This window comes from Manis pentadactyla, chromosome 15 (assembly GCF_030020395.1).
Source record: "Manis pentadactyla isolate mManPen7 chromosome 15, mManPen7.hap1, whole genome shotgun sequence".
Lineage (NCBI taxonomy): Eukaryota > Metazoa > Chordata > Mammalia > Pholidota > Manidae > Manis > Manis pentadactyla.
The window spans coordinates 21,377,554-21,400,809 of record NC_080033.1 but is presented as its reverse complement, the minus strand read 5'-3'; the positions used below and the strand labels follow the sequence as shown (position 1 = coordinate 21,400,809).

At 37.4% G+C, this 23,256-nt stretch overlaps 2 protein-coding genes across 8 annotated transcripts in view; both read right to left on the bottom strand.

Annotated features, from left to right (window-relative positions):
* The window catches only part of UBA2 (ubiquitin like modifier activating enzyme 2), a 39,964-nt gene extending 30,389 nt beyond the window's left edge, over nt 1-9,575 (bottom strand). The window contains exons 1-6 of one of the 3 annotated variants that reach the window (XM_036908755.2): nt 9,371-9,575; nt 7,539-7,622; nt 6,109-6,179; nt 4,850-4,914; nt 3,585-3,685; nt 1,902-2,023 (exon numbers count right to left, since the gene is read on the bottom strand). In XM_036908755.2, the coding sequence (XP_036764650.1) occupies nt 1,902-2,023; nt 3,585-3,685; nt 4,850-4,914; nt 6,109-6,179; nt 7,539-7,622; nt 9,371-9,508 (581 nt within the window). In that variant the 5' untranslated portion in view covers nt 9,509-9,575. Of the gene's footprint in view, nt 1-1,901; nt 2,024-3,584; nt 3,686-4,849; nt 4,915-6,108; nt 6,180-7,538; nt 7,623-9,370 lie in introns of those variants that run through there. The other 2 variants (XM_036908758.2, XM_036908756.2) reach the window with 2 other exon arrangements.
* Nucleotides 9,576-11,473: 1,898 nt separating this feature from the next.
* The window catches only part of PDCD2L (programmed cell death 2 like), a 46,025-nt gene continuing 34,242 nt past the window's right edge, over nt 11,474-23,256 (bottom strand). The window contains exons 7-9 of one of the 5 annotated variants that reach the window (XM_057493532.1): nt 12,840-12,966; nt 12,585-12,660; nt 11,951-12,479 (exon numbers count right to left, since the gene is read on the bottom strand). In XM_057493532.1, coding sequence (XP_057349515.1) covers nt 12,438-12,479; nt 12,585-12,660; nt 12,840-12,966 — 245 coding nt within the window. In that variant the 3' untranslated portion in view covers nt 11,951-12,437. Of the gene's footprint in view, nt 12,967-23,256 lie in introns of all 5 variants that reach the window. The other 4 variants (XM_057493535.1, XM_057493531.1, XM_057493533.1 and 1 more) reach the window with 4 other exon arrangements.

Sequence of the window (23,256 nt, the reverse complement as noted above, 5' to 3'; positions counted from 1 at the left end):
GGATGCCCACTCTCCCTGTTTTTATTTAACATATTACTGGAGGTCCTAGCCACAGCAATCAGACAACACAAAGAAATAAAAGGCATCCAGATTGGTAAAGAAGAAGTCAAACTGTCAGTGTCTGCAGATGATATGATATTGTACATAAAAACCCCTAAAGATGATTCTACAGCATCTTACTACGCTGATGGACAGTGACTGTACTGGGTGTGGATTTGATAATGGGGGGAGTCTAGTAACCATAACGTTGCTCATGTAATTGTACATTAATGATACCAAAATATAAGTAAATAGATAAATAAAACTAAGGAAATGTAAATCAACTATGGTGTTCAATAAATAATACATCAATACTGGTTCACTGATTGTTACAAATGTATCATACCAGAATGTTAGTAAGAGGAAATTGGGTGTGGGAAGTCTCTGTACTATCTTCTCAATTTTTCTGTAAATCTAAAACTGTTCTAAACAGTCAAGTCTGTTGAAAAGTAAAAAACACATTTGCCAAATAAAGCTCACAAGTGTTTTTGTGAAATTTCATCATTATACTGTTGTATGTGTACTTACTCAGAGTCCATAGATATTCCTTAACCAAAAAATAAAGTCAGTGTCTGCTGTAGGTTTCTAGAAGTTATCTTTTATCAGGTTGCTGAAATTCTCTTCCTATTTTGCTAAGAATTTTTGTCATAAGGTGTTTGCTAAATTTTACCAAATGTTTTTTCTCTATCTATGAATACTGTATGTTTCTCTTTAATTTCTTAAGTGAATGACATTTACAGATTTGTGTTAGTGTTAAACCATGCTTGCATTCCTGGAGTAAACACAACTTGGTCATTGTATATTTTTGTTTTGTGCAATTCTAAACATGTGTGTTAATATTTTGGTTAGGATTTTTGCATTCACTTAATGAATGAAATTGTCTTGTAACATTCCTTTTATCCCCTATTGTCCTTAATTGGTCTTAACTTAATGAGTCCCATAACACAAACTAAGAAGTATTCATATTTTTAAGAAATTTCTCTAAGGAAAAAAGAAAATTCTCTTGGAAAGTTCATGAAAGATTAGAATGATACATTCCTTGCAAGTTTAGTGGAAATGACCTGTAAATTCACATAGGTTTGGTGCACTGTTAAGAAGAATTTAAACAATTACATTGTTTCCCTAAGGCATAGTACTTACCTGCCTATGTCTTCTGATTCAGTTCTTTAAGTTTTTTTTTTTCAGTGTATTTATCAAGATCATTAAAATTTTAAGTATACTGGCCTGGTCTTTTATTATCCCCTTTTTTCCCCCTTACAACTTTAATCTGTGCTGAGGTTACATTCCCCACTTAGTTACTTATATCTCCTCACCTTCTCATGATCAAACTTGCCCAATTTTTTTGTTTGTTTTTATCTCGATTATATCTTTCCTTCTAACTCTTAAATTTATTCTGTGATTCTTGTCTAATATATGTTAGGTCATTAGATCATTAATGTTCACCTTTCTTTATGTGTAAGTCTGTTAACTTTTCTTCCAACTACTATATTCAATGCATTCTTCAAGTTTGACATGTAGTATTTACAGTATCTACAAATTTTTTAAAACTTCCATTATGATTCTTTTAGCCAATGAGTTGTTTTTATATTCCAAATATATAGATTTGTACTACTTAGTTACATGCATATCTCCAGTATCAGACTAAGCTTCCTCAACACTTCACGGCATACAATAGGCATTCAATGAATGTTGGCTATATTTAATTTAACCCAAGAAATATCCTAAGAAAGCTGCTAAAGTGCCCTCTCACCGTATTTGAAATAACATCTGTAAATACAATCTCTCCAGGATATTTAAATAAAAATAATCCCATTTTCCATCTTCGGTACTGAAAATATGCCCAGAAATATAAATACTCTTACTTAAACAAATACTTTGCCCAAACGATGCAATGAATAGGTTCTGAAGGTGTGTTACGAATTGTACAGCCAGGAAAAGTTCTCTGGGTTGGTTTGGGATGACATTCATAACACTCAGTCACACCCTGTAAAGTCAGGATATGAGAAAAGTATTTAATCCACGATAGTGATTTCTCAACATCGTAAGGTAATATAAACATTTCATTCATTTATCTACAGTTCAACTGGGTTTTATACGTCAAGGAATTAAAAAATATTAGTGACTCCAACACCCTTACTTTCCAGATAAGGAAGTGTAACATATAAGCTAAGTGAATCGACCTGTCACAGATAATGCTAAGCCAGGACTCCTCTGCTTCCCAGCCCAATGAACACCATTTACAACAAGCTAAATACAAATTAATGCACCTGGTATCAAATATGAGATTCATCTTGTTCACACTGAACAAAAAGAAAAACTACTAGAAAGACAAACAGCTTTCCAATTATCTCTCAAAGTTGTGAAACTGTTAACTTAATTATTCACAGCCTTACCTTATTATCTCCTAAAGACTAAATGAACTGAAAGTAATTTTTCAAGAGCTATCTAGACACAGGGAAAAATCCTAGGTATTACCAAACCAAACTGTTTTGTTGATACAGGGTTACATTTTAAGTTACACTGTAAGGAATCCTGGGAAGAATCTATGCCATCTGAGATAAGTTTTCAAAACCATCATAGGAATGAATATTCTTCATCTTAGCAATTCTCAACCTCAATATTAATATGTATTAGTATCTAAGGGTAATCAGCAATGTGTTTTTATTAATGGTTAAAGAACCAAAACCTGCATTTGTTTAATATAAATTACAGCAGATCGAGGGTTTTCTTCATAATATCATTCCTGGTATTCTTCCAATATACTTTATTGGGGGCAGGCACACAGCAGTTATCCCTCAGATCACAGAAAGGAAAAAAAAAAACCTACTGCCTTGCCTATCAATAGATTCTGAAGATCTCCACTGAGTTAATACACATTGGTATTTACAATTGTCCTTTTAGAATGACACTAAGTAAACTTTCAAGGGTTATCATTTAACAGTTAAAGCAAATGAAGGAGGGCCACAATTTTCAACATGGGTAAAATGCCAAGTAAAGGACTAGATAGCACATTAGTAGAGTATAACTGCTTTTAGTTTCAAGACCTGCAAGATTATTCAAATGTTTCTATGTTTAATTTTTTGAAAGAACTAATAGAAAAAAGGTCTGAAAAAAGAAATTTGTCACAATGCTGAGATTTTTTAATATTGGATTATGAGTACAGAGGTATTTGCTCTATTATCCTCTAGTTTTGCCTAAATGTTGAAATATTTCACAAAGCCACTGAAAATTTTTTTCAAATTACTCTTTAGATCTATAAATCAAGATTTCTTTTAGACAAAAAGTAGTTTTTTTACTATCATATATCAAAGACATCTTGACATCTAGTCTCATGGCTACAAAGAATTTAAAAAGGCAAGTTTATTATACTTACCAGCTTAAGGATTTTAATACTTAGGCTAAATGAAACAAAGTAGCACAGAGCTTCAAGATCCATGCCTATATTCTTTTTAGGTACCTTTATAGTATAAATCCAAAATATACTTCCTCCTCCTTAAGGCCCTGAATAAATATTTGGGAAGTAAAACAAACAAAACTTTCTTTACCTTTTTGATGGTAGTTACTTGCCCAAGATAACCAGCAGTGCCACTCTCAATAAGAGGGATGTCAGCTGCTAGACACATCCTATTAACATGGTTTCGGGCAGCTAGAAGAAAAATACTAGTTAGCAAGAATTTGTGGGAAACAAAGTGAAACGTACCTTCTTTAACTTACCCAAATTATTTTTTTCACGCAATTTCCTCATAGCTATAATCAGAGTTAACACAACTATAACATACATTTAAGAGACATTCACTAGCAAAATTTCAAACTTAAGAAACTTTTATCACAAATTTACCATAGGAAAAGCACCTATGTATAATTTTTAAATTCCAAAGTGCCATCTTTTTTTGGTTGTGCCAACTCAATTAACCTTGACTAAAATAGTTTCAATGTGTCCTGATTCCTTAACTTATTATTCTCATATAATTATCAGGTAATATATCAAAGTGAATGGAGAATATTATCAACTTGGAACTATTAAGGCAGTTTAAGGGTAGGGGAAAAAAGATGAGTCCAGTTAAACTAGCCATTCTGAGCTTTTCTCATTTGTATGTTTTTTCTTTAGGTATTTATGGCCCCAAGTTTTTACAAACCAATGTACTTTTCACCCCCACAGATTTGTTAGCAACAACTGGCTATATAATACTTGATTATATGAAACATCACCCCAAACTGTGAAAAGGTTAATGATCTAAAAAACCATGTACACGATTATCTTATGGCACCAGATATACCTAAAATAACTAAAGAACCATGACTTCCATACTAACTTTGGCATCTGTTGCCTCATTCTCAGTAACAGCAGGTTTTTTTTTCTAGCCCTGACTACACTTTAGATTTATCTTGGCAATTTTGAAAAATATCATATTCAGGCCCCTTTCAGAGTCTGATTTAATTGGTCTTGGGCAAGGTCTGGGCATTGATATTCTTTAAACCCCTAAGCAAATGAATGTGCTTAAGTGCTGGGATAATCTGAAACAAACCCACATGCACATACCCTATGCAGTCACCTTCTTCAGTGATTTCACCTTCCCTTGTACTTACACTTCTTGGTAGAATTGCAGAATATGAGATAACTAAATTCCTGCCTGGATCAGTTCTGGTTAAAATTATAATCAAGTGGCAATCTTACACTTCATCTTACTTCCCTATAGACCTTTAAATTCTAACTTGTAAGGAAATATTTTAATTAATACTAAATGTGTAAATAGCCTTGTGATGGGGTAAAGAAAATACTTAGAAACCAAAAGTATTAAAATAATCTCACCTCTGTTATCTAAAGCATTCATAACCAATATAAATTGCCGAAAAAATTCCACATTATAGTCAGGGCTACAAAGCAAAACAAAAAAAGGTCACTAAAACAGCTGGCCTTACACACGATCTTCACAGTGTAATACAGGGTCCTAAAAAGCTACTAAAGTAATAATATTGCAAAAGTAAATGATATTAGGGGTTCTGCCATATATGAAAGTTTGACTTTTTCTAAACACCATAAGCATATTTTAGAGAAATCATTCCCAATTTCTATGCATACCTATACATCCTTTTTGGCTAGCTACCTAGGGCACAAGAGCAGGATCTCAAACTGGCTGAAAGATGGTAAGCGTTTACCAGTCCCACCAGGCTTTCTCTGGGCAGCAAGTGCCTGGGAACATACAAAAAACACATTCCCAGGATGTGCCTGTCCTCTGGCTTCACCTCACATGGTCAGGATCAGGCAGGGTTCAGGCCTCTAGGGTCCCTGCTTTTAGCAGCACTGGGAAAGCAGTACAGGGTAAGGGGGTTATAGGGCTGTAGGCAGGCTTGAAGAGCAAACATCCAGAGAATAAAAAAGAAGCTGGGGAGAAAAATTCCCCTGAGAAAGTACAAGAATCTGTAATTACAGACCCAAACAAGAACTCATTATTTTTAATACCATTTACTTGTGAGCTAGACAACAACTACAAATAAAGGATGACTTAGGCCCAGGGTTCCTTTGCCCCAACACCTCCAAAATTATATATTTACTCTATCTTTACTGAGATCAGAGTGTATTTATGTACCGTCAAAACTACTGCCCCATCACAATTCCTAGTGTTATATTACAGAAGTCACAGTCCTAATAAATTATTTTGGGAAGGAACCTTTTAAAAAAGACAAGAGCTGAAATCAATCAAAATGAGAGCAATATATTTAGAAAAGTCTGATGCATCACATACAAAGATTTTTCATAGTTCAGAATATCTTTTTATTTAAAATAAGAATATAAGGTCTTTTATGTGTTTCTAAGTAACTTATTTATTCAATGTCTATCTCACCTTTAATCTAAATCCTTCAAATCATATATATATATATAAACTGCTGAAACAATGCCACTCAATGTGGGCACAAACTATTACATTCTAATTATTCTAGAAAAATCATCTTTAAAAGCAGAATGACTGTGAACTCATGTATTCGGCTAATAAAAACACCTTATAGTTTAAAAGTTTAATTAGAAATTCACAACCAACACAACTTTATAATATAATAATTAGAACATACTTCATGATGCTGTCATGGTAGGCTATGATATTAGCTTTTGGGTAAAACTGCAATACACTTTCTTTGGCGACCTGGAAAAACAACACTGAATTACCAATTTACTACAAGATTTCCACCTGTACTTGAAATTATAGCAGACAATACTGTTTCACCTACTTACATAATATCTTATTTATATTAAAAACTAAATAAATACAAAAATGTGACAAATTTCAGTAAGATTATACTATATACGCATATTTATAAAATAACAGGAGCTGCCCCTCCCATATACACATCTACATGTACATCAAGCTTCAGCAAAAATAAAACTGCAGTAACCAAGTGTCATTCATTCAATAAATATTTACTGAGCATCTTCAATGTATCCAGTAGCAGAATCTATGAGGCACTTGATGAACCTAAGTGACATCAATCAAATAACCATCTAATTAAATGTAACTATAAATTATGATGATACACAGAAAAGGTAGAGGCTGTTATGAGAGGAAGATCTGATTTGGTCTAAGAGGTTTAGGAAACTACCCCTAGAGAAGGGAGCCAAAATTTGAAAAATGAAAAGGAGAAAAGAATGGGACTTTCTGTAAATGGCTGGGACAAAGCAAAGGGAAAATATGTTTTAAAAAGCGGAATCAAGATTTTAAGGACTAAAGAAAGAAAGGTCAGGCTGGCTGTAACCTCAAGGGAAGCTCTTTTTCCAAAAGGGACAACAGCATAGGCTGTAACTTCTCTGCCCCCAAACACAGGAAAGTAGCAGTCAACTTCTAAGGACTGTAGGGACACAAGGCTCATCCTAGATAAACAATCAGAAATTTAAATACAAAGAGGACACCATTTACAGGACAGGGTGGAGGACTTCTACTTCCTCAATAGACCCAAAAGAGGTCAGTCTTTACTCCTGTATCTTTATTCTTTACAACCCCTCAGTTAAAAAGAGATGGCTTCCCAAAACTGAAGGAACAAAATAGCAGCAGACTCAAGAGACTCCAAGAAGGAACTAGTGGTTACCAAAGGGGAGGGGTGTGGGAGAGTGGGTGGGGAGGGAGGGGGAAGGGGATTGAGGGGTATTATGTTTAGTACACAAGGTGTGGGGGATCACAGGGAAAACAGTGTAGCACAGAGAAGGCAAATAGTAGATCTGTGGCATCTTGCTGCACTGATGGACAGTGCCTGCATTGGGGTATGGGTGGGGACTTGATAATATGGGTAAATATAGTAACCACATTGTTTTTTCATGTGAAACCTTCATAAGAGTGTGTATCAATAATACCTCAATAAAAATTTAAATAAATAAATAAATAAAAAGAGATGGCTTCCCCCCAAACTGTCCCTCCTACTGGAGAGCCCATATTAATGATACAATATAAGATCCATCAGAGGGTAGAAATATAAATGGATAGATAGAAATGGTATGAGCAAAATAAAGCTACCTGGGCCTTTGATCTTCCAACATGTTTCTTTTGAAACAAAAACTGCCTGTTGAGGTTGCTGACATCAATAGTGTCCAGATCAATCTGTAAATACATAAATACCAGATAAATCACAAATACCCTGGTACATTTGAGCACTATCACTATCCTCAGCATCCACAACCCAAAACTTTGGATATTTGCTACATTAGTGGAGAAAATGCTTTTCAACCAATAATAGAAAATTGTTAAATATAGTTGAGTGTATATTAAACAAAGAATGGATGCATTTTTCTTGTTTAATCATCCTGGCAAGTATGTTAGGATATTCTGTAGATGACATAAAATTATGTGCGAATTTATTGAAAATGTATTATAATTTGTTTATCAATGTACTTACTCTGTCAAATCCAATATAATTAGATTTAATTGTGCTGTTTTTCTTAAATGGTACTCAGCAGACTTGCTGAGTTTTTGCCACTTTAATTCAAGAGTCTTCTTTTTGAATTAAAAAGAATTGAATTTTTTCAATCACACACAATTTCATTTACGATTACTACCTAACGGCTGTGAAGGTGAACTTCCACACAAGGTTAAAAGAGTGCCACATTTTAAGTATTATCTAATTGCGGCTTAAAAGCAAATATAAGAAAATAATAACTAACGCCATTTTCATTCCATTTCAATAAATTTATATTTAGAGTAAGCAAATGTTCTAATAGTGAAACATCTTAATGGGTCTGGTTATACCTGGTGAAAAACATCAAGACATCTAACCACCTGAACATCATTTTTTATTTGTACTTTGAGGTGTCCAAATTCACTGTCATGTCTATTACAAAAAGATTCTTCTGAACAAGTACTAGTAGTTACCAGTTAAGGTACAATCACGGGTTTGTGGTACAAAACTGAATAGAATAACTATAAAAAACAAAGCAAGCTCCCAGCCAACTCATTTATTAGTTCAGTAGGCCTCCTTGACTTTTTTCATTTCATGTATCCATTACATTAAGATTTTAACTCACATCATTCCAGTTCCAGGCAACATCTCCAATCTCTAAAAAGTTTATATTAACAGAAACAACTTGATTTAAAATTAGTCACTGTGTACCAATGCAAGTTAAAATCCCAACCAACACCTTTAATGAAATAAGCGAGCGTATTATCTATGGTGCCAATATATCACGCAGATTCTCAGAACAGAGGATCGTGAGCCCCAAAGGAGTTTTGCCACCTGCTTCGTAACCCAAGGTAAGTTACTAAACCTCGCTGCATTTCACTTTTACTCCCATCTTAAAAAAAAAAGGTGGAGGATGAAAACAGCGTTTGCAATCTTACTGTGGTAAGGAAAATGAAAAGCTTTAATGCCAAATCTCGTAGGACCGCTTCGTGCTCGGGACCAGAGCTAGCATGTTTTGGTTGCTATTTAGCGCCACCCTCTCTGCTCTGGATCACTACTTCTGAGTTACCGGGGATCTCCGAATTGAACGGTCTCAACATCCACGAGGGACTCAAACAATCGCCTCCTGCTGAGAACTGCTCAGAAGAAAAAAGACACGAGGCCGCTCCCACAGCTCAGTGCCGCCACAAACTAGAGCTACCCCGGAGGTGGGGGCAGGCCCGCCGCGCGACGCCCGGACGACCCGGGCCCGCTCCAGACCCTAGAAGAGCCCGCAGGGCCCGGCGTGCCGTGAGCCCCGCTCCGTCCCCGCCGAGGAGCTCCCTCTCCGTGGGCGGCCACAGCCCCAGGGCTCTTGGTCTGCCGCCGCCCCCAACTCCGGTCCGGACCTCCGGGCCCAGAGTCCCCGGCCCGACGGCCCGCCATTCAGCCCGCGCGCACGCCTGGCCCTCACCAGGTCGATGTGGGAGAAGCCGGTGAGCACGAGGTTCTTGAGGAGCTCGCAGCCGATGCCGCCCGCGCCCACCACCAGCACCCGTCCCCCGGCCACAGCCTCAGCCAGCTCCCGGGGCAGTCCCCGCGACAGTGCCATGGCGGGACGACCACGAGCCGCGGCGGAGGCGGAGGCGGGAGAACTGAGCCGCGGCCGGAAGCGGGAGGGGGAAGGGCGACCCAGCTTCCGCTCCTGCGCACTGCGGCCGCCCGTAGGCGCCGGCGAGGCGGCGTCGGTGGGCCGCTGTTAGGGTTGGGCTCTGAGCAAAAGACTTTATGCGCCACCGGCGTTAATCCAACCTGGTCATATTTTTCACAATCGTAGTCAGAAACGCCAAACGGCTTAAAAGCCTGAGTCACATTTTACCCCGGGGTGTGAACTCCCAGCCGAGGTTTACTTACAGGTTTGAGAACCGATGCCCTTGTATGTAAACAACTCTTACAAATTAACAAGAAATCAAATGTCACCCAAACAAAAAATACAGGCAAGAACAGCACTCACAAAGTGGACAATATAATCAATAAGCATATTAAAATTTAATCAAATACATGCAAAATAAGGTTTAAATTATTTTTACCTATTAAACTGGGAAAAAGTAAAAGTGTAACCCTGTGTTGTCAAGAGAAAGGAAAACAAGCATTCCTGCATCCTCAGGTAAGGATTCTAAAAGCTTTTCTAGAGGGGGTTAAAGGATCAACAGGCATAATAAAAAAGTAGTTTATTTGACCAAAAGTCTCTTTGAATTAGGCAGCATTCAATCTGGCAGAAAAGGGCTTGGAGGAGCTGTATGAAATGAAAGACATTCATAGCTAGAAGGGAATTGGGAATAAGGAAATTATACTTGGCAAAAAAGTAGGTTGGTTATTGCAAGGTTACTTTCCTTTAGGTAATGGCAGGAATCTATTAGGCAGATTACCTAACTAGTGCTGATCAAGTGATTCCTGATTGGCTGGTTTAAGATTCCATTTCTGGGAATCTGTAAAGTCTGTTTGGTGATATGGGACTTAGCATAAACAACTCCATTTTCAGCCTGTTGTCTTTTTTTTTTTAACAAGGGTAATTTGAAAATATGATAAAAAAACTAAAATTGTGCATGGCATTTGACTTACTCATTCCTAATCTAAGAATTTGTCCTTCAGCAGTCATCACTGATTTAAAAAAAAAAAAAAATTAGCCATAGGCATGTTATCATGAGAACAAAAAATGGAAAAAACAAATGGCCAAAACTGGTGTTAGACTTTTGATGCATGTTAAAAATACATACTTTGCAGGGTTAGTGGGGGGTGGGGGGGAAGGGATACTCGGCAGCAACTACAATTATCTCATGAGCAACTATTGATGGGGGAAATGCTCACAATATTAAATGAAAAAGATATAAAACCATTGATATGACTAAATTTTGTAAAAACAAAGAATACATTAAAAAACAGTAAGAAAACCACAGTTAACGTTTTTGTGTATCTGGGTTGTAGTAGAATTGAGGATAATTTTTATTCTTTATAATTTTCTGTATATCCAAAATGCTCATGCTCCTCAAAGAAAATGCTGATTTTAAAATCAGGAAGAATAAATTTTCCCAACCACGAAAAAGGACAATTATGTGATACAAGTGCTTGTTAAAAAAGAAACAACAGGCCCAAAATGGAGTCACATCTGCTAAGCCTCACACTAGCAAACCAACACTTGGCACCTAACCTGACTGTAGTTTCAGCCTCTCCCATGAGTACAATATTAAACTTGTTAGTGTATGGAATTCCTTAGTCAGCACTAGTGAGGTAATCTGCCCGGTAAGAGACCTTGCTTTCCTCTAAGGGAAGGCAACCTTGCTTGAAATAATTCACTCCTTTAACTTCCTTGATCCCACCCTCTTCCCGCAGATGACCCCACACAAGCAGCTGACACAAGAGGCTTGCTGCAGGATGCTGACCTTAACCTTACTTTTCCCTCTAGACAAAGTGAATGGAAGCTACCTACCTTGGCTGTTCTCCTACCTCCCCCTCTCTTCTCCTTGGCCTAGACTGGGCTGGACACCTGAGGATCTTTGCTATTCTTTGTGGATTTGTGTGTGTGTATAAAGTGTAAAATGCTTGCCTACCTTGACAAATTCCAACTGAATACAAGTGCAGGAAGTGAGAAAAAGTGCCACTCATGCCTAATCCTATTCCTCAGGGCCTTTTCTGTCTTTCTAGCTCTAGATCTCTTACACAGCAATGAGTTTTACATTTAGATATATCCACACTGGACTTACTTTCTCCTATCTTTCTTACTTAATATATAACAACCGTACCCCACCCTTGTTTACCATGCTTTGCCTGATAACCTCTTATAACTACCTACACCCTGTCTCCCCTCCCCCATCTTTTGTCTTTAGCTATATTTAGGGTGATGGCTTGGCCCATCTCAGGGAGTTACTGTTTTCCTGGTTATCTTCCATGTATATATAAGAATACATGTTGTAAACTTGTTTTTCTTCTGTTGTCTGTTATTACAGTGGGTTCTCACTAAGAACCTAGAAGAGTAAAGGGAAAATTCTTCCCCTATAAAACCCAGCATGTTTGAAGCCTCACTGACCAGCACCTTCAGTTTGCACACTGCCAGCCACTCTCCATCAGGTGCTGTGCAGGGCAGGATCAGATGGGGTTCTCATCAGTCACATTCTGCCCAGGAGAATCCTACCTTATGATAATCTGGGCCTAATGCATTATTTACCAGAGCAGCAAATCAAATTGTTTATACCCAGTTTATTTATTTATGCAGGCAAAGAGGTCTGTACATAGTTGGTGGGAATGTTTTCATACTGCTGTCAAGGTACCAGAACAGAAGGGGTTGATAACATAAACACTGAAAAGAAAGAGAAAGGGGAGATTGGGAAAGCAAATAGCCAAATGGAGGAACACTGTCCAGGATAGAGTAAGGGCCCCTTTCCTTGATGCTGCAGGGGCAGAAGGTGCGAATGGGTGAGGGTGAGGGTCCTGGGGAGTGGGAACATGGGGCAGGTATAAACAGCTGGTGTCACAGAGTGGGAGCCTCAAGCAGCTGGAGGAGGTCGAGTGGTTTGATCTATCAGCATCTAGGGACAGCACCAGAAAGGAGAGAAGTACAGAGGCAGCAGGGTTAATCAGAGGCTGACTGCTGTTCCTTGCTCTTCAATTGCTCTCCCTCCTAGAATGCCCACCAGGCTGCCAGTGCAGGAACAGCTGCCCTCTGGGTGGAGAGGAGTCACATCCCAAGCTGCCACTGTGCAGACAGGCCTGGAAGGGCAGACCAGACAGGGATTCTAAATCTCACTTTAGCTCCAGCACAAGTGGCAAAAAGCAAAAAGGGCAAAACTTAAAAATAAGAGTTAATAACTTGTGAGTCAAAATGAAGTAAAAGCAAATTTGGACATTAAATTTGTTTTAATTTATATAAATAAAAGAAAATGCTCTACTTAAATAATAATGCATCTGGGTCTTCTTGTACAATACAAAATTCTTCCATGGGAGTAGGATGATTCTGAGGCCAGCAACTCTTCTCACATGTGTAAATTAGAATTGTCCCAAATTCCACAGAAAGACCTGAAAAATACAACAAATTCAGGATTTCAGCAAAGAGAAAGTGTTAGAAGATACACTCAATATCTGAACGTTTGCTTGGTGGAGAGAGCCCACACCTGGAGCAAAACTTCTTGGTTCAATCCCAGCTCTACCACCTTGACCAAGTGACTTCATTCCACTGTAATAATGACTGGATTTATCATGATGCTAAGAATGTCATGAGGCAGATTAAATAAGCTAATACATGTAAGACACTTAGAACTCATCCTGGCACATCTTAAGTATTCATTGTAAAATGAAGAAATTAAGCAATTGGGAAATAAAGGGGAACAGGCAAAGGTGGCTCAATGTCACAAAAACTGGTATTACTACAAGGAATGATTTTATCTTACAAACTGAAAAAATAATTAGGTAAAGCAAAAACACAGCTCACTAGCTAGTCTTCAGTCATAAGACAGTCACACTCTTCCCTACAGTAAGTGACCACCGGTGATGAAAAGGAGATTAAACAGGAAAATACAAGTACACTGTCTGACATTGAAAATCATTTAAAAATGTTATACTAAAACAACACTGCCTCCAAGAAAAGATTCAGGCAAAATACAGAAAACGAATCCTAAGAGTCTATAGAAATTTATCAAAGGATGGAGCAATGAAGAATGGCACCAAGAAACATGAGCAATAAGCACTGCTGCTCAGCAATTTGAGATAATTTGTTTTTAATATATATATTTACAGTTCTACTTTTCCTCTTAGCAGTGTTGCCACTGCATCTCATAAAGTTGGGTATTTGTCTCAAGGTGTCTCATTTCCCTGTGATTTCTTCATGACTTGTTTAAAAGCATCACGTTAATTTTCTACATATCTGTGAATTTTCCAGTTTCTCTTCTGTTACTGATTTCTACTTCTATTTTGTTATGATTGGATAAGATACTTGAAACTTACTTTTTTCAAGATTATTGAAACTTACTTTGTGGCCTAACATACGGTATATCCTAGAGAATGTTCCATGTGCACTTGAAAAGAATGTGTATACTGCTGTTGTTTAAGTGTTCTGTGCTGTATGTGTCTGTAGTTCTAGTTGATTTACAGTGTCAAACCCTCTGTTTCCCTATTGGTCTTATGTATGGCTCGTTTATTCAATATTATCAGTGGGGTGTTACAGTCAGCTATCATTGTAGCACTTTTTCTCCCTTAATGTCTGTGCAGTTGGTGCTTCATATATATGGATCTCTGCAGATAGAAGCATATAAGTTTATGTTTATTATTGTTTTATCTTCTTGCCCTACTGAACCTTTTATCAACAAATAATGTCCCTCTTTGTCTCTAACTGTTTTCTGACTTGAAGTGCATTTTGTCTAATGATAACATAGACACATCAGCTCTTCTACATTACTGTTTGCTTGGAATATCTTTTACTGCCCTTTTGCATTCAAATTCTTTGTCCCTATATGTAAAGTGTCTTTAACAGATGGTGGATAGATGGATTTGGGGGGTTTTGTTTTTTGGCTTTTTAAAAATATCCAATCTACCAACGTCTTTTTGAAAAATACAAATTTAATCGATTTAATTTTTGTTGTTGGTTTCTTGTTATTATTTTTTTATTTTTTTGATATCATTAATGTACAATTACTTGCACAACATTACGGTTACTAGACTCTCCCTATTATCAACCCCCCACTCACATACTCCATTACAGTCACTGTCCATCAGCATAGTAAGATGCTACAGAATCAGTAATTGTCTTCTCTGTATATACTGCCTTTTTCATGTATCCCCCTGCTACATTACGTGTGCTAATTGTAATGCCCCCTTTTCCCCTTATCCCTCCCTTCCCACCCATCCTACCCAGTCCCTCTCCCTTGGTAACTGTTAGTCCATTCTTGGGTTCTGTGATTCTGATGCTGTTTTGTTCCTTCACTTTTTTCTTTGTTGCTATACTCTACAGATGAGTGAAATCATTTGATACTTTCTTTCTCCATCTGGCTTATTTCACTGAGCATAATACCCTCTAGCTCCATCCATGTTGTTGCAAATGGTAGGATTTCTTTTCTTCTTCTAGCTGAATAATATTCCATTGTGTATATGTACCACTTCTTCTTTATCCATTCATCTACTGACGGACACTTAGGTTGCTTCCACTTCCTGGCTATTGTAAGTAGTGCTGTGATAAACATAGGGGTGCATATGTCTTTTTCAAACTGGGCTGCTGCATTCTTAGGGTAAATTCCTAAGAGTGGAATTCCTGGGTCAAATGGCATTTCTATTTTGAGTTTTCTGAGGAACCTCCATACTGCTTTCCACAATGGTTAAACTAATTTACATTCCCACCAGCAGTGTAGGAGGGTTCCCCTTTCTCCACATCCTCGCCCAACATTTGTTCTTGTTTGTCTTTTGGATGGTGGCCATCTTAACTGCTGTGAGGTGAAATCTCCTTGTGGTTGTAATTTCCATTTCTCTGATGATTAGGGATGTGGAGCATCTTTTCATGTCCCTGTTGGCCATCTAAATTTCTTCTTTGTGTAAGTGTCTGTTCAGATCCCCTGCCCATTTTTTACTTGGCTTATTTGCTTTTTGTTTGTTGAGGTGCATGAGCTCTTTATATAATTTGGATGTCAACCCCTTATCGGATATGTCATTTCTGAATATATTCTCCCATACTTTAGGATGTCTTTTTGTTATACCGATGGTGCCCTTTGCTGTACAGAAGCTTTTTAGTTTAATATAGTTATACTTGTTCATTTTTGCTTTTGTTTCCCTTGCCCAGAGAGATATGTACATGAAGAAGTTGCTCATGTTTATGTTCAAGAGATTTTTGCCTATGTTTTTTCTAAGAGTTTTATGGTTTTATGACTTACATTCAGGTCTTTGATCCATTTTGAGTTTACTTTTGTATATGGGGTTAGACAGTGATCCAGTTTCATTGTCTTACATGTAGCTGTCCAGTTTTGCCAATACCAGCTGTTGAAGAAGCTGTCATTTCCCTACTGCATGTCCATGGCTCCTTCATGGTACATTAATTGACCATATTTGTTTGGGTTTATATCTGGGCTCTTCTATTCTGTTCCACTGGTCTGTGGGTCTGTTCTTGTACCAGTAGCTAATTGTCTTCATTACTGTGGCTTTGTAGTAGAGCTTGAAGTTGGGAAGTGAGATACCCCCCAGTTTATTCTTAATTCTCAGAATTGCTTTGACTATTCGGGGTCTTTGGTGGTTCCATATGAATTTTAGAACTATTGTTCCAGTTTGTTGAAGAATGCTGTTGCTATTTTGATAGGCATTGCATTGAATCTGGAGATTGCATTAGGCAGGATGTCCTTTTTAACGATATTAATTCCTCCTAGCCAGGAGCATGGGATGAGTTTCCATTTGTTAGTGTCCTCTTTAATTTCTCTTAAGAGTGTCCCGTAGTTTTCAGGGTATAGGTCTTTCACTTCCTTGGTTAGGTTTATTCCTAGGTATTTTATTCTTTTTGATGTATCTGTGAATGGAACTGTTTCCTGATTTCTCTTTCTGCTAGTTCATCGTTAGTGTATAGGAAAGCCACAGATTTCTGTGTATTAATTTTGTATCCTGCAACTTTGCTGAATTCCGATATTAGTTCTAGTAGTTTTGGAGTGGACTCTTTAGGGTTTTTTATGTACAACATCATGTCATCTGCAAATAGTGACAGTTTGACTTCTTCTTTACCAATCTGAATGCCTTGTATTTCTTTGTTTTGTCTGATTGCCATGGCTAGGACCTCCAGTACTATGTTGAATAACAGTGGGGAGAGTGGGCATCCCTGTATTGTTCCCAATCTCAGAGGAAAAGCTTTCAGCCTCTCACTGTTCAGTATGATGTTAGCTGTGGGTTTATCATACATGGCCTTTATTATGTTGAGGTACTTGCCCTCTATGCCCATTTTGTTGAGAGTTTTTATCATGAATGGATGTTGAATTTTGTCAAATGCTTTTTCAGCGTCTATGGAGATGATCATGTGGGTTTTATGCTTCTTTTTTTGATGTACTGGATGATGTTGATGGATTTGCAAATGTTGTACCATCCTTGCATCCCTGGGATGAATCCCACTTGGTCGTGGTGTATGATCCTCTTGATGTATTTTTGAATTCGGTTTGCTAATATTTTGTAGAGTATTTTTGCATCTATATTCATCAGGGATTTTGGTCTGTAATTTTCTTTTTTTGTAGTGTCTTTGCCTAGTTTTGGTATTAGAGTGATGCTGGCTTCATATAATGAGTTTGGAAGTATTCCCTCCTCTTCTATTTTTTGGAAAACTTTAAAGAGAATGGGTATTATGCCTTCTCTGTATGTCTGACAAAATTCCACGGTAAAGCCAGCTGACCGGGGATTTTGCTCTAGGGTATTTTTTTGATTAGTAGCTGCTGATTGGTCTGTTTAATTTTCTGTTTCTTCCTTGGTCAGTCTTGGAAGGTTGTATTTTTCTAGGAAGTTGTCCATTTCTCCTAGGTTTTCCAGCTTGTTAGCATATAGTTTTTTGTAGTATTCTCTAATAATTCTTAGTATTTCTGTGGGCTGCCTTGTGATTTTTCTGTTCTTGTTTCTGATTCTGTTGATGTGTGTTCACTCTCTTTTTCTCTTAATAGGTCTGGCTAGAGGCTTATCTATTTTGTTTATTTTCTCAAAGAACCAGCTCTTGGTTTCATTGCTTTTTCTATTGTTTTATTCTTCTCAATTTTATTTATTTCTCCTCTGATCTTTATTATGTCCCTCCTTCTGCTGACTTTGGGCCTCATTTGTTCTTCTTTTTCCAATTTCAATAATTGTTACTTTAGACTACTCATTTGGGATTGTTCTGCCTTCTTTAAATAGGCCTCGATTGCTATATACATTCCTCTTAGAATGCTGTGTTTCAGAGAAGTTGGGGCTTTGTGCTATGTTGTCATTTGTCTCCATATATTGCTTGCTCTCTATTTTAATTTGGTCATTGATCCATTGATTATTAAGAGCATGTTCTTAAGCCTCCATGTGTTTGTGAGCTGTTTTGTTTTCTTTGTACAATTCATTTCTAGTTTTATACCTTTGTGGTCAGAGAAGTTGGTTGGTAGAATTTCAATCTTTTTGAATTTCCTGAGGCTCTTTTTGTGGCCTAGTATGTGGTCCATTCTGGAAAATGTTCCATGTGCACTTGAGAAGAATGTGTATCCTGCTGCTTTTGGGTGTAGAGCTCTGTAGATGTCTATCAGGTCCATCTGTTCTAGTGTGCAGTTCAGTGCCTCTGTGTCCTTACGTATTTTCTGTTTGGTGGATCTGTCCTTTGGAGTGAGTGGTGTGTTGAAGTCTCATAAAATGAATGCATTGCATTATTTCCTCCTTTGATTCTGTTATTATTTGTTTCACATATGTTGGTGCTCCTGTATTGGGTGCATATATATTTATAATGGTTATCTCCTCTTGTTGGACTGAGCCCTTTATCATTATGTAATGTCCTTCTTTATCTCTTGTTACTTTCTTTGTTTTGAAGTCTATTTTGTCTGATACTAGTACTGCAACACTTGCTTTTTTTCCTCTCTATTGTTTGCATGAAATATCTTTTTCCATCCCTTGACTTTTAGTCTGTGTATGTCTTTGGGTTTGAGGTGGGTCTCTTGTAAGCAGCATATAGATGGGTCTTGCTTATTTATTCATTCTATTACTCTGTGTCTTTTGATTGGTGCATTCAGTCCATTTACATTTAGGGTGATTATTGAAAGATATGTACTTATTGCCATTGCAGGCTTTAGATTCGTGGTTACCAAAGGTTCAAGGGTAGCCTCTTTAGAGAGAAGAGTTAGAAGATAACATTAACAAAGACACAATGATAACCAGAAGCCAGGACGAACAGTCATACGCTACATGATTCCATCTATGTAAAGTTCCAGAACACGCGAAATTCATATGGTAACAGAGATAAGGAGAGTGATGACCTTATACAGGGAGCAACTTACTGATGGGCCTCTGGAACAAGAGAAGCATTCGCTATCTTTATCTGGGAGGTGATTACAGATGTGTATATACATAAAAATCATCAAGTTGTTACACTTCAAATTGGTGCAGTTCACGAATTTTGGTGTGCTTTCTTTAAAGAAAAAAATAAGTACACAGCAAGGATATCCCACATACTCAAAAGCACAGGTGACTAAATACAGACAAACTGGACTGTATCAAAATTAAAAAGCTACATGCGTCAAAGGACACAACTGCCAGTAAAAAGGCAATCTATGAAATGGGAGAAGATATTTGCAAATCATATCTGATAAGGGATTAACATCTAGAACATAGAGAACTTCCACAACTCAACAACAAAAAACAAATAACCAGATCAAAAATGGACAAAGGACTTGAGTAGACATTTCTCCTAAAGTGATATGTAAATGGCTAATAATCCATTTATGTGAAAAGATGCTCAAGTTCACCGATCATTAGGAAAATGCAACCAAAACCACAATGAGATATCACCTCACACTTACGAGGATGGTTACTATAAAAAAAACAGAAGCTAAGTGTTGGAGAAGATGTAGAGAAACTGGAAACCTTGTGCATTGTTGATGGGAATATAACATGGTACAGTCACTATAGAAAACAGTATGGTGGTTCTTCAAAACACTAAAAACAGAATTACCATATGATCCAGCAATTGCACTTTTGGCTATATACCCTAAAGGCTTGAACGCAGGATCTCAAAGAGATACTTCTAAACCCACATTCACAGCAGCACCCTCACAACAGCCAAGAGGCAGAAGTAACCCAAGTGTCTGTTGACAAATGAATGCGGTATATTTATAAAATAGAATACTATTCAGCCTTAAAAGGAAGAAATTCTAAGAAAACATAAAGAAGAAGTGTGGTTGCCAGGGGCTGCTGGGAGGGGAAATGGAGAGTTGTTAAAGGGTATAAGTTTCAGTTTTACAAAAGGAAAAAGTTCTGGAAATCAGTTGCACAACGTGAATAAACCTAACATTACTGAATTGAACTATTAGAAATGATTAAGATGGTACATTTTATGTCATATGTTTTTCCCACAATAGTACAAAATTGAGGACAAATCCCAGAAAGCAATCAGGCAACAAATGAGATAAGAAAGTAAGAGTCAAAATAGTAATTCAAACATTGGACTAACAGAAGTTCCAGTAAAAGCAGAACAAGAACAATGGAAGAAAATCATTAGAGAAATTGAAGGACACAAGTTCCTGAACTGTAACACCCACCAAGTACCCATCCCAACACACACAATTTCAGAATATAAAGGATAAAGTAAAAATTCTAAAAGTGACCTGGAAGCAAGAGTTCACACACAAAGGTCTGACAGAATGGCACTGTGCTCAAGACCAACACAGGAATGCTAAAAGAATTCTTTAAAATTCTGAAAAAAAAAAAACAAAAACAACTAATGGCTTAGGATTACATAGCTGACTATATTATGAATTGAACATAAAGAGAATAAGTGTATTTTAAGACCGATATGGAATTTACATATATATATATGTCTTATGATCCCTTAGGAAACTACTGGAGAAAGTACTCTATCAAAACTGAAAGAATAAACTCAGAAAGAGAAGGATGAGTTCTAGGAAATGGGAACCTAGTTGGAAGGGGGCCAAAGGGACGTCACAGAAAAGGCAGGGGTGACCCAGGATGACATCGGTGGCAGAGGTGTGGAAGGCCAAGAGTTCAGACCAGAAGAGGAGAACAGGGGCACCGGGCGGGACAAGGTCAGGGAACAGAAAACAGAGCGAGCAGATTATCTGGAGTTCCACTGGTGAGGAAAATAATACTGAGAACCTCCACAAGGGTGGGAGAACTGGGCCTACGAATGAAATGGATATTTAGTAGCTCCAAGAGAGAACATTTTATCATACCATGCTGCTGTATTAACTACAGATTGAAGTGAAAATGGTAAGACTATTGGGAGGGGCAGGTGAGAAGACTGGGAAGGGTGCTATAAGAGATCTAGAACCCCCTATGCCAATTAATGATTCACCAGACATGTCTAAGAGAGACCACTGAAAAAGAGTATGTGTTATTTAGAAATAAATATATTTATTCTAAATTAATCCTAGAAGAAATAAAGTGCTGTCAGTGTTTCCCTCGAGAACAACAGGAGGCAGTAAGGGGTAGAAAAAGGGCCATAGTGTTTTACTATGAACCTTTTAGTACTACGTATGCAGCTTTTAAAAACTGCACAAATTTTATTTATAAAAATAAAGTTTGATTCAATAAATAGAGAGGACACTGGTACTTCATAAAAGTATTCATTGTTATCAACAAAAAACAAAGCTTTAGTATTTATGTACTTTGTGTGTTCACAGCACAGCTTATTTAGCAGATAAAAGGATATGCTATCATCTCCATAGACACTGAAAAAGCATTCGACAAAATTCAACATCCATTCATAATAAAAACTCTCAACAAAACGGGCATAGAGGGCAAGTACCTCAACATAATAAAGGCCATACGTGATAAACCCACAGCTAACATCATATTGAACAGCGAGAGGCTGAAAGCTTTTCCTCTGAGATTGGGAACAATACAGGGATGCCCACTCTCCCCACTGTTATTCAACATAGTACTGGAGGTCCTAGCCATGGCAATTAGACAAAACAAAGAAATACAAGGCATCCAGACTAGTAAAGAAGAAGTCAAACTGTCACTTTTTGCAGATGACATGATATTGTATATAAAAAACCCTAAAGAGTCCACTCCAAAACTACTACAACTAATATCGGAATTCAGCAAAGTTGCAGGATACAAAATTAACACACAGAAATCTGTGGCTTTCCTATATACTAACAATGAACTAATAGAAAATCAGGAAAACAATTCTATTCACAATAGCATCAAAAAGAATAAAATACCTAGGAATAAACCTAACCAAGGAAGTGAAAGACCTATACCCTGAAAACTATAAGACACTCTTAAGAGAAATTAAAGAGGTCTCTAAGAAATGGAAACTCATCCCATGCTCCTGGCTAGGAAGAATTAATTCGTCAAAATGGCCATCCTGCCCAAAACAATATACAGATTCGATGCAATCCCTATTGAATTACCAACAGCATTCTTCAATGAACTGGAACAAATAGTTCAAAAATTCATATGGAAACACCAAAGACCCCGAATAGCTAAATAAATCCTAAGATGGAAGAATAAAGTGGGGGGCATCTCACTCCCCAACTTCAAGCTCTACTACAAAGCCACAGTAATCAAGACAATTTGGTATTGGCACAAGAACACAGCCACAGACCAATGGAACAGAATAGAGACTCCAAACATTAACCCAAACATATATGGTCCATTAATATTCGATAAAGGACCCATGGACATACAATGGGGAAATGACAGTCTCTTCAAACAGATGGTGCTGGGAAAACTGGACAGCTACATGTAAGAGAATGAAACTGGATCACTGTCTATCCCCATATACAAAAGTAAATTCGAAATGGATCAGAGACCTGAACGTAAGTCATGAAGCCATAAAACTCTTACAAAAAAACATAGGCAAAAATCTCTTAGACATAAACATGAGTGATCTCTTCTTGAACATATCTCCCCGGGCAAGGGAAACAAAAGCAAAAATGAACAAGTGGGACTATATCAAGCTGAAAAGCTTCTATACAGCAAAGGACACCATCAATAAAACAAAAATGTACCCTACAGTATGGGAGGATATATTCATAAATGACAGATCCGATAAAGGGTTGACATCCAAAATATATAAAGATCTCACATACCTCAACAAACAAAAAGTAAACAATCCAATTAAAAAATGGGCAGAGGAACTGAATAGACAGTTCTCTAAAGAAGAAATTCAGATAGCCAACAGACACATGAAAGATGCTCCATATTGCTTGTCATCAGAGAAATGCAAATTAAAACCACAATGAGATATCACCTCACACCAGTAAGGATGGCTACCATCCAAAAGACAAACAACAACAAATGTTGGCGAGGTTGTGGAGAAAAGGGAACCCTCCTACACTGCTGGTGGGAATGTAAATTAGTTCAACCATTGTGGAAAGCAGTATGGAGGTTCCTCAAAATGCTCATAATAGATATACCATTTGACCCAGGAATTCCACTCCTAGGAATTTACCCTAAGAATGCAGCAGCCCAGTTTGAAAAAGACAGATGCAACCCTATGTTTATCACTGCACTATTTACAATAGCCAGGATATGGAAGCAATCTAAATGTCCATCAGTAGATGAATGGATAAGGAAGATGTGGTACATATACAGAATGGAATATTACTCAGCCATAAGAAAAAAACAGATCCTACCATTTGCAACAACATGGATGGAGCTAGAGGGTACAAT